The following is an 11492-nucleotide window of genomic DNA, read 5'->3' on the forward strand; positions in this document are numbered from 1 at the left end:
GCCTAAAAAATACACAAAAAAGAAAAAAGAAAAACACGACTACGCTTGCGAGTTCTCCTTCTCCAGGTTCTCATTCAGATACTTTTTGATGAGGCAACACATTGGAAAAAAAGGGGTACAACCCACAAGTGAAATAGCTCCCCTCATATGTACAGTAAAATGAATTATGTTTTGTGATTAAATATTCATTAGCAATTCTCTCAGTGCAAAGGCCCAATCACCCCAAAAAAAAAAAAAAACAACCACCACCGGAAACAATAAGCACAAAATCATGTACACACCACTGGAAAGGGTGTCCTATACCAATCTCACTTTCAAACACAAAACTATCTTCTCTCCAACATTCTATGTATAAAGCAGATACTGAGAAATCAAACAAGTAATATTATGATTCCTCCAACTCAATGCAACCTTAATTTCCCGACTGCCCTTAATCTTTGCCTATGCATTGCTGTTTCTTCTGCTGTTCAACCTTGATTCAGGATTGTCACTCTTCTCCGCATCAGAATCCTCAGTCTCTGTGATTCCTGCTTGATTCCTCCTTCGTCTGCGATCCTGAAAATCCAACCCCAGACAAAATAATTAACAATTTGGCCATATTCTCCCTAATTAACTTCTCAGATGTAGACAACTTATTTATACATTTCTTTTGTCTCAATGTTTTTTCAGTAACATCATCGAATTGGGTAGAATTCAGTTGTGACTTCATACAAGATTTGAAAGACGAACCTCTCGAGGTAAAGGATACTCCTCAGACTCAAGCATGCGAACAACTTGGCTCATTTTCGGTCTTTTCTCAGCATCTGGATCAAGACATCTCAGGGCAGTCAAAAGAGCACGCTTGAGGGCACTTGTTGATGGTCTGTTTTCAAGGATAGGGTCTACAACCTCTTCTGAGTGCTTTCTTGCAACCATCATCTTTAGCCATTCAACCAGATTCACCTGCAATAATCACACAAATGTTCACATACAAAACATTATAGATAAAGTTCATATAAGAAGGAAGAAATGGCTAAATAGAAAAATCAACAATGGAAATGCTCCAGAGAAAATTTTCAACACCCTCAAAGGAAAAATACATGTTTACTACATACCTCATTCTCTGGCCGTGCATAATCCACTGGATCTCTTCCTGTAATTGCTTCCAAGAGCACAACGCCAAAGCTATAAATGTCACTCTTCTCATTCAGAAGTCCAGAATTGGCATATTCTGGAGCAACATAACTGGACAGTCATTCAAAGAGCATGTCAGTTTCCAACCAAAAACATCTTTAGCTTCTTTGGTACAGCTTAGGGAAATTGAGAGAGAGAGAGAGAGAGAGAGAGAGTATGTATAAATAACTATTGTGCAGCTAAAGATGATCAGAATACTCACCCGAAGGTGCCCATAACTCGGGTTGTAATGTGACTTTTTCCGGCACCCAACAACTTGGCCAAACCAAAATCAGATATCTTAGCATCAAAGTTGTCGTCGATCAATATATTACTGGATTTTATGTCCCGATGCACCACTTTTGGCTCAATTGCCTCATGCAAATAAGCGAGCCTGCAATGCGTGGTAATATGAATAAGCCTCAAGCAACACAAAAAGACTCACATTAAGCAGACGAAGACTTACGCCTTAGCAGTGCCAAGCACAATTTTCATGCGAGCCTCCCAAGTGAGATGTCCAGACTGTCGCATATTTCCATGGAGCCATTGCTCTAGATTGCCATTGTTAACGTATTCATACACCAACATCCTAGAATTCACAGAAGAGAATATCAAGGAGTGAATGAAAAGCATATAAACATGTGAGCGGGAGACTACTTTCTATTTTAAACTATAAATCTGGATATTGAGCACAAGAAGTAGAACAAAACTAACAAAAACATGTATTTATACGCCAAAAATACTGATATAGGTAACTCAATAATTTTCCAATTCTGTAACTTCAATGTTTTCCCTTAAATCTCTAATTCTGGTATGAAAACCTCTCAACAAAACACCAGCTTTTTCACTCCAATTTAAGTGTAGTTTGCGAGAATTGATACCTCTGTGTTCCTTCCATGCAGTAACCCAGAAGCCGAACAAGATTTTTATGCCGCACGTGCCCAATAGCCTCAACTTCAACTCTAAAATCTTTGTCTGCTTGTCCTCTAGAAGGAAAAGACATTAAATGAACATGTTATCGGAATGGTATTTCAGTCATAGAAGATCTATCGCCGGGGAGTTTAAAAACAATATCAATGCAACTTACGGATTGTTAAGGAGCTTCTTGACAGCAACAGGAGTTCCATTAATCAACTGGCCTCGGTAAACAACTCCATATCCACCATCACCAATGACATTATCTTTAGAAAAACGGTTTGTCGCTATTTGTAGATCTCTTAGTGTAAACCAGTGACCCCAGCCCAAATGAGAGAATTCAGGCAGGCCGGACAGAGGAGAAGATGCTGATAAAGGATGTGATGAAGGCCTTACGGTCAAAGATGCCCCAGTGGTTCCCTCTTCTGCCAATTTAGGCCCAACATCATCTTTTCCTAAATTATTAAATGGACCTGATTCGTCACCATCATCACAGTTTTTAAGATTGATCAAAACCTTCTCCGATTCTTTATCACCTAATTTATCAGCAAAGATATTAGAGCCAATATTTCTGGCTGACACTTGATCAACTCGAATTTCTTTGATTTCTTCTGGAATGATGGGAGTTTGGGTTATCGGAAGCAAGCTATTTGCTCTCCTGGATTTCTTTCTAAAACTAAGCCATAGGCAGAGCGCTAGTATTACTACACATACTAGTCCCAAACATATAGTTATTAATACCCACAATTGAATTCCCACATATTTTCTGGAAAGGGTGCTCTCTAGATCAGATGCCATCCCTGCAGGTGTCTCTGAATGCCTAAAAATTACAAATTAGAGGAATGAAAAAGAATATCCAATGAACTTCACAACTCAAAAGTTTCACATATTTCAGTGACTAAATTTAGAAAAATCAACTGATTTAGGACTTTTGGGGATTCCATCAAAAGGAAGTGCAGAATACGCTAAAGAATAGGAATTCCTACTTTGTAACACAGCCCACATCCATAACTAGTAGAAGTAACACACTGTGAATCTCAGAAGAAACTAAAATCAGATGCAAGAGTATACGGAGCAGAGAAAGACATTGGGGGAACAGGAGAGCACTAATACACCAACTGTGTTGATGAAAATTTGAAAAATCATTATTGAAATGAACATCAAATTTCTCACACCAATCCAAGAACAAAAGTAGAAATCATATATCATTTGAAAAGAACGAACAAGAAAGGAAACAATAAAGATTGCAACTTTCAACAAAAACAAAAAAAAGATTGAAGCTTTCGCATCCGAAAGCTATTGATTTAACTAAAAACAGGGGAAATGGGAAAAGAAGAAGAAGACGGAGAGTATGCTTACAATTAAAAAAAACCTACCTGTGAAGTTCCTTGTCCACACTGTCGTTCCCAGAAAACCAAAAGATTCAACAAGTCCTTTAAACAGTTAGAAACGTCAGTTGAAATTTGACAAGAAGCCAACTGACACACACAGAAATGGAATGCATTTCGAAATTTAAGGGAATATTGCGGAGGTTTGAATTTCTGGGATCAGAATTGGGTGGGCAGACGCGGATTTGTCAGCGGTAGTTGATGAGGAAAGGAGGACATGCTTTACATTACCCACCTTTTATTAATCAATATATATTTTTGAAGGAGAAGCATGGGATTTTAAATGCTGTTTCTTTAATATTATTTCAAGGTATATATATATTTTAAATGGGTCTTGAAGGAGACAATTAAACAAGAAACTTAACTACATAAGAGAATCTTTATGATTAATTACAAGATAATGTGTTTAGGGAAAAGGAAAGGGAAAGATGTGATTATGATTAAAGGAGACAAGCTAGCTACCTGCCCTGATTTAAGATTTGTTTAAGCTTTGAATCCTTTGATTAGTGGAGTGAAGGTTAGCAAGTCAAAAAAATATGAAAACAGACAAGGCACCATACACCAAAATGATGCCTTCACAATGAGCATTTTGACTAATACTCCTCAATAGTTTTCTTTTTTTTTTAAAAAAATAATTTTGAGATTGAGATAGTCAAATACACAGACAGAATAAGAATACTATACCAGGAAAAGGTTTTCTTGTACACAAAATGCCCCTGACCCAGTCTTGGACAAACATTAATCACACCCTTTTTGTGGGGGATAATATTAATATATGAAAGGTTTGTTTTAGTTTTGCAGCAGATGCTGAATCATCATTGAAGTGATGATGAAAAACCATGAATAGCGGGATAATAATGTTGATATTGAGTGAAGCAATAGTTGAATGAAAGGGAAAGCAATCTCCCCCACCCCCACATTATTCATTATTCATATAGTGAAAAAGCTGCAGCAGCTGTGTCATCCTTGGACATTATTAATTACTTGCAAAACAATATATAATAGGGTGCTAAAATAGTAAAATGTTATGTTAGAAAAACAAGAGAGAGATATAGAATGTTAATTATTATATATTTGGTTCATTATGTAAAACAATAGTATTTTTTTTTGGGGGGGGGGGGGGGTGACTTAATTAAAATAGAAGAAGTAATCAATTAAATTAAGACCAATACCAATGATATTGATTTGTAGACTTGGAAATATGGGTGAGAAGGGATTGATGGGCCCTTTTGCTGGCTCAACTACATCCAACATGTCAGATTGCTTCTCCTATATGTGATTACATATTTACATAGCCATGGTAGTTGTTATAATTATTGTGCTAATTATTATTAGGATTAGTGACAGAGAGAAGTTTATATTAATTAAGCATGCCATGGCCATGCTATTCATCTTCACAATGATTTTTCATTATTTAGAGACTGGTGGAGGTTTCCCATGACATTATAAAACTAAGGTCACCTTAATTAAAATCACTACTGCTTTCTTCCCCGTATAAGAAAACTGCAACTACCTAATTCTAATTCTAATTCTAATTCTAATTCGAGTGTCCATTATTATTATTAGTCATTAACAGCCGTGTGATGCACAGGATGATATTAAATATTTTGTTCATCAAGTATCTCTTCAATTCAATCCAGTAGTTGCTAAAATGTTCGATACGGTATCGTTGGTTATTATTGAAAGAAACAAAATGCATTGTAGCTATCCTCATGTTTTACTTTTGCTAACAAGTAAATTGAATAAAGCTCATAGAAGTCATAATATATATTGTCACATCGTACGTACATGAAGACGTAGTTCCAATATCAAGTCTAAATTACCAACAGAGAATCATCCATAACACGACATGTAATTGAACACAAGACAAAAGGATGGCATGCATGATTTACATGGAGAGATAATAATCACAAACAGGATATGCACATCTCAATCTCATGCAACAATATAATAAATCGAAACAAAAAAAAAAAAATAAAGGAAAGAAAGAAGAAATGGGTACCCACAAACATCATCTTCCAAAACCCCCCTCATCAAATAGAACATAACACCACCCAAATCGAAATCGCATACAAATATCTACTCCCCATCCAAAACAATGGATCTACTCAAAATGCACTGGGGCCCTTACAGACAACAGCCTCCTTGACGGAGCCGGAGGCGCCAATCCGGGAATGTCCCTGATGTCTTTGTTGTTGGGGTTGACAATCTGCAGAATATACATACCGCAATTATACTGGAGAATACAGGGTCCCATATGGAAATTATATGAGGCAAAAATAGAAATTTGTCGTATGTATGTATACACATGACAAGATGCTAAAACAAAAAGGCACGGCATGATGCATCCGAATTGCTGTTAACAGTGGTTCACAGATCCAGACACTAATATGATCATTGGGTAAAAAGCACTTAAAAATGCTAATCCACCAAAATAAAGCATCAAGAAGTTTCACTTTTTTCTAAGACACTTTTGTGCCAGCCTTTGCCTCCTCTCTTTTAATATCAGAAACTGTTCATTGCGGCCTGGGGGGGGGGGGGGTCACACACGCCCACGTAGAGAGCGTCTAGAGGGCAATCCCTAAATCCCATGAAGAACCTCGGATTTTCTAGAAATGGTCAAAGAAGTAACAATAAGGAGAATACCTTCACAATGATAATGGCTATTACACCACAAACAATAAGAAACAGAAATAGCATGATGCATTTATCTGTAGCCACCTGAAAGAAAAGAAAAAAAGGAAAAGGATGTTTTTGTTTACTCAGATGAAAAGGAAAGCAAATACCAGCCACAATAAGAAGGCAATCAATAAACTAACCTGCCTACCAATCTCCTTCACAAGCTGGGATGCCTTCTTGATTGAGAACTGAATTGTATCCAGCTCATTGACAATACGACCCATTTGTTCAGTCTGCATAATTATGGATCAGCATCTAAAAGGCTCAACACATGTCGAAAGAATATTGATCAAGAATAACAGAGACGAAAAAGGAATCATAAATACCTGGCCCTTTAATGTAGTTGCAGTTTGAGTTCCCACTTCAATTGTTTGTTCAACAACCTAAGGAGTCACGAAAAAGAGGTCAAAAATATTGATAATACGCAAAGTAAAAGAATTCATGTCCACGTGGCTCTATACCATTTTCGAGCGTTGAATGGCCTGATCAGTCTCATCCATCGTCTTCATACCAGCATTGATAAGCTCTTGATTTGACATTGCTGCAAGGAAATATGCGAATGAAAAACATAAGACTGATGAGAAACATTCATTTTCGGAATCAGATGGAAAACACCAAGTGAGCAAAGGGTGATCCATTGCTTCAGATGCTTAACTCACATTAATTGTCAAGTTTAAGCAACTTCTTGTCAACTTTTTTTTTTTTAAATTCATGTTATGTGTATCAAAGACGTAGATAACAAAGTCTTCCCTAAAGAGAGAGAAATTAAGGAGATATGGAAGAGATATACTGATGAGTTACTCATTAGAAGCCATGGAGGGAACCTAGGAGAACTTCATTCCCTTGAGAATAGGAACCCCTGGTATGTAAGATGCATGACATATGACAACAATGGAAGTTAGGGAAGCTTTCAAGAAGATGAAACAGGATGTAGTGAGGCCTTATGAAATTCCTACTGGAGTGTAGAAATGCATGGGAAATCAATATAGTATGGCTACCCAATCTCTTAAACCAAATTGTAAAGTCCCATTAAATGCACAGTGAATGGAGGAGAAGCACTATTGTACCCACTTTTAAGAACAAAGATAATGGTCCAAAGTTGAAACTTGAAACAACTATGGAGAATTAAAGCTTATGGGGCATATAATAAAACATCCTATAATAGTTACGAACGAATATTCAGATCAGTCGTCTAAAAGAACCAGTTTGGTTTTATGATGGGATGATCTGCAATGGAAATGAGATCCCAACTATGATGACTAACGGACAAAATACAGAAAGAAGAAAAAGAGATTTATTTAGTTTTTATTGATTTGGAGAAGACATGTGATAGGGTTCATAGGAAAGTGAAATGATGGGTTCACAAGAAAAAAGGGATTCCAAATAGCTATGTTAACAAATAAAAAGTTACGAACAACAGTTAATTGGCAGACTATCATTGGATCTACAAAGAATTCCCTATTACTATAGCACAGGTTTAGTATAACAAATAGAAACGAGTTTAGCGCCGACCTAGAGTGCAAACCTATTGTGATGGAAAACTCCCTAGTAACTCCTCCATTAGTCCTAATACGCCTCATTCATGAATATCCTTGATCATAGTAATATAACAAATCAAGAGTCCTCACTTATCTAAAATCCACCACATTACTTCCCTAGGCACCATACCATATGTCTTCTCCAAGTCTATAAATACTAAATGAAGGACCTTTTCTTTCAGTTTATATTTTTTTACAAGTCCCCTTAATAAAAATATCGCCTCCATTGTGGATTGTCCCAGCATAAAACCAAATAAGTTTTCAATATCGTAGATCTTGATATCAATCCCAAAGTTTTAATGTATGGCTCAGAAGCTTGATGCCACTATAATTGTTACAACTTTGGATATCACTTTGTTCTTGTGTATAGGTACAATAGTGTTTCTCCTCAATTCATCAGACATCCTACGACGAGTCTTAATAATTTGATTAAATAGCTTAGTTAGCCATACTATACATGCATCTCCTACACATTTTCATACTTCAATTGCAATTCTATCAAGTCTTATGGTTCTAACCTTTTTCATTCTCTTAAGGCTTCCTACACTTCGATCACCCTAATACTTTTTATATACCAAGGATCCCTATTCTCAGGAGAGATATAGAGATCTTCAATGTTCCATCCGTGGCTGCCATTAAACAACTCATTAAAGTAACTTCTCCACCTCTCATTAATTTCTACGCCCTTCATCAAAACTCTATCATCTATTTCTTTGATGTTAGTTTTAGTTTCTAGTGTTTTAGCTAGCTTAAAAATAATTTTATCTAAATTGTTATATAACTCAATATGCTTTATGACGTCTCTCCTATAATCTTCTTAGCTTCTTTCTGGCTACTTTATATGTTTCATAACTATTATTGTCCACACCATTATGTAATTTCCTATAACATTCTTAGTTTGTCTGTAAAATAGTAGCAAGCTCTCAATCTTGACCAAACACAACTCACAAATCATAATTAGTTGACTATAAGAAGAGTTATAAGGAGTCACCAGATGCAACTTGAACATTCTCTTCTGCGGTAGGTTCACTAACTCCAGCTCCCATATCAAATAGTTCAAGTTTCTTATTGCCAACTGTATTCATATAGCTGCACTTCCAACAATAGAATAAAAAATTTTGGATGCAAAAGGCATGCACAAATTGAAAGCCAACCAGAACCAAACATTAGACTTTACAACCCAGATATTTTGTTCAATTCTCAAATTTTAATTTGTTCACATTATTATATACTGTCCATATGCCAACTACAATTCTAACTTAGTTCTCAAAAATTCAACCCGCATATTTTTATAAAGTATCCGAAATCCCAAAAAGAATGAGACCGCTCACGTTTTTCTCAAAGCCACATAGGAGTTCAGCTCTTTGATCTGCAAAAATGAAAGATAAACATATGGGGTCAGAAAAAAAAAACAAAAAACAAATATGAGAGAGAGTAAACTAATCCTAACCAATAGATTATCTTGTGCATTTGTTTATCTCCACTTAATTAACTAATATCTGCATTTCTTTACCAGTTCACAAAGGTATAATTCAGTCTTGAGCCATATTTTTAATATCTGAAGCTGCTAGGTCAATTCTCAAATGGGTTGAAATATCAACCCAGGTATCTTTTTTATATCCTTTTTTTTGATAACCAATATCTTCGTTATATACATTAATATATTGCACGAGGAAATGGGAAAGATTCAAAGTGACTGACCAAGGATTGCTTCTCATCATTGAGCTGCTTATTCAGTTCGGGAGGATTTCTACTCTCCTCATCCTTAATTTCGCGATCAAATTCTTTAATCAACCTGTGATACAAAGTAGGGACATAAGAACTCCCAGTGAGTATATTACAGAAATGCACTAAAAGGATACATATCAATAGGAATAATGAAAGTTCTTTCAATTATAGCTATCAGACTTCATTTTCGCAAAACAATTGATGACATAAAACTAACTTCCTCTAGTTTCTGGGGTGCAAACAAGAAGAAATCTGGTTGATCAAATGAATTTTTTAAAAACAAACAAGGACTATGCAATGAAATTGCAGGGAAGTAGCAAGTGTTGATTGTACAAGTACAAGGAAGCTTTCAAGGGCTCATGCCAAGCTCTTCCACTAGAATTAGCAACTCAGTTCATAAAGCTCTGAGTCATCTAACAATGCAGTCAGTAATACTGTGATAGCCAATACAAGTAATCAAATATCAAAAGTGCATGATGTGGAGGCATTTATGCATAAGAATTTTCCTTCTTCTCGTCCTATTATATTGATCTTGCATAATGGCCCAAGACTACCAGTAACTGGAAAAATTATGAGACATGAAAATACGGCATCAAAATGCCAATAAGAGCATACCTTTTGCATTCCCTCATCTTGCCAGTCAGTTCCTCCAGCTGTTTACTCTGCCTATTGGAATCTTTGATCTTATCCAGCCTCTGGAACCCACTCCTGAATATGAATATGTGGCACAAAAGAGACAATAAGCATAGATAGAATAATTATAACACAATCATCTGTGGCATACTTCATTCCCAGGTGGTAACTACCGAATTTATAAGCAAATGGTAAAGATTTTATAAGACTTAAGACAACTAATATTGTTGGGAACAAGAAGCTACAAATATGAAGAAGACAAACATATATACTTTTGTTGCAAACAAACGGCATAACGAAAACCCTAGAACTGAATTAATAATAAGCTCTTCACAGAGATAGACATACGACAATAACAATAACGCAGCAATTGATTCATATAATTACTATAGACAAATGCACTGAAAAGAGGAGGAAAAAAAGAAAAGAGGTAGAGATAAGCAGGACAGACGCGAGAGCTCGAAAATTGTCGCGGATTTCCCCATGGATCTGCTCCAACTGAGGGGTCATCTGCAATTCGGCGGCCATTAGTTGTCCTCCGCCGGAATCAATTAAAATCCCCAGGGGAATGCAATTTCTGTTGGATCTATGATGTCCTCCCTCTCTCTTGCTCTTGCTCAAAACAAATTAGTAAATTACTGTTGGAGCAACATGTTGATCAGCGCAAGGAGCCCTACCAGTGCCGTGATTTGGATACAATTATTAGTAGAATAATTTGGGGGAAATACAGAGAAAGAAAAATAATCAATCAGATGTTCCAACTTTCAATGTTTATTTTAGGAATGGGAGAAGGCGTGGAATGCAGAGAATGAAAAGAGAGGATAATCGCTGTCTCGGTCTGGCAATAAAAAAAGATATTAATAGTAAGAACTGGAATTATTTATTTTTTAAATGCTTCTTTTGCAACAGTTCACTTGTGATTTTTTCTTTTTTCTTTTTTTTTTTTTTGAAATAAGTTCACTTGTGATTGGTGATTACGAGTTTATAACAAAAAAAAATACAGTGATAAAATTAAATAGAATTAAAATGTCTTTTACCACCATGTCATCATTATATTATATTTTATATATATATATTGGTGTATAATCACCAATAATATTATGACATTTGCAATTGAGTCATTGGTTGAGTGACAATGATTTTGCATGTCTTGACTTCAGGTCATGGGCTCTAGTCTCACCTCCTCCTGAATATTTGTAAGGAGGTGTGTAGGCTTAGTCTACCCCTGCGTGAGCTTGGTTTGTGCCTCCTGTGTGGGGCTTGTTGACACCTATATTTTTTTAGACTTGATCTGGTGATGGTGTGTCATATATTGTATTTGTACTTGTACTCAAAAAAAATAATATTATGACATTTTATAACAGGTTGGTATCAATTTATTTGAGAATGATTTAAAATTTGAATTAAAAAGTAGCTATTTTCATCCCCAATCACCCATATAATTTTGACATCACACCCC

General features: G+C 35.9%; 2 protein-coding genes across 2 annotated transcripts; both read right to left on the reverse strand.

Annotated features, from left to right (window-relative positions):
- Positions 1-82: 82 nt before the first annotated feature.
- Positions 83-3694, reverse strand: LOC120011806 (probable receptor-like protein kinase At5g18500). Its single transcript, XM_038862931.1, has 8 exons — positions 3444-3694; positions 2240-2887; positions 2034-2138; positions 1619-1741; positions 1376-1546; positions 1095-1224; positions 730-942; positions 83-555 (listed from the first exon to the last, which is right to left on the reverse strand). Exons 2-8 carry the CDS (start codon positions 2863-2865, stop codon positions 442-444), a joined length of 1482 nt encoding a protein of 493 aa, XP_038718859.1. The 5' UTR covers positions 2866-2887; positions 3444-3694; the 3' UTR covers positions 83-441.
- A 1499-nt stretch (positions 3695-5193) lies between these two features.
- On the reverse strand, positions 5194-10561 carry LOC120013834 (novel plant SNARE 13). The gene is made up of 10 exons (XM_038865789.1): positions 10485-10561; positions 10016-10108; positions 9374-9467; positions 9004-9041; positions 8664-8761; positions 6596-6675; positions 6461-6517; positions 6275-6367; positions 6102-6176; positions 5194-5664 (listed from the first exon to the last, which is right to left on the reverse strand). Exons 1-10 carry the CDS (start codon positions 10559-10561, stop codon positions 5560-5562), a joined length of 810 nt encoding a protein of 269 aa, XP_038721717.1. The 3' UTR covers positions 5194-5559.
- Between the last annotated feature and the right edge of the window lie 931 nt (positions 10562-11492).

Source organism: Tripterygium wilfordii, chromosome 13 (genome assembly GCF_013401445.1).
Source record: "Tripterygium wilfordii isolate XIE 37 chromosome 13, ASM1340144v1, whole genome shotgun sequence".
NCBI lineage: Eukaryota > Viridiplantae > Streptophyta > Magnoliopsida > Celastrales > Celastraceae > Tripterygium > Tripterygium wilfordii.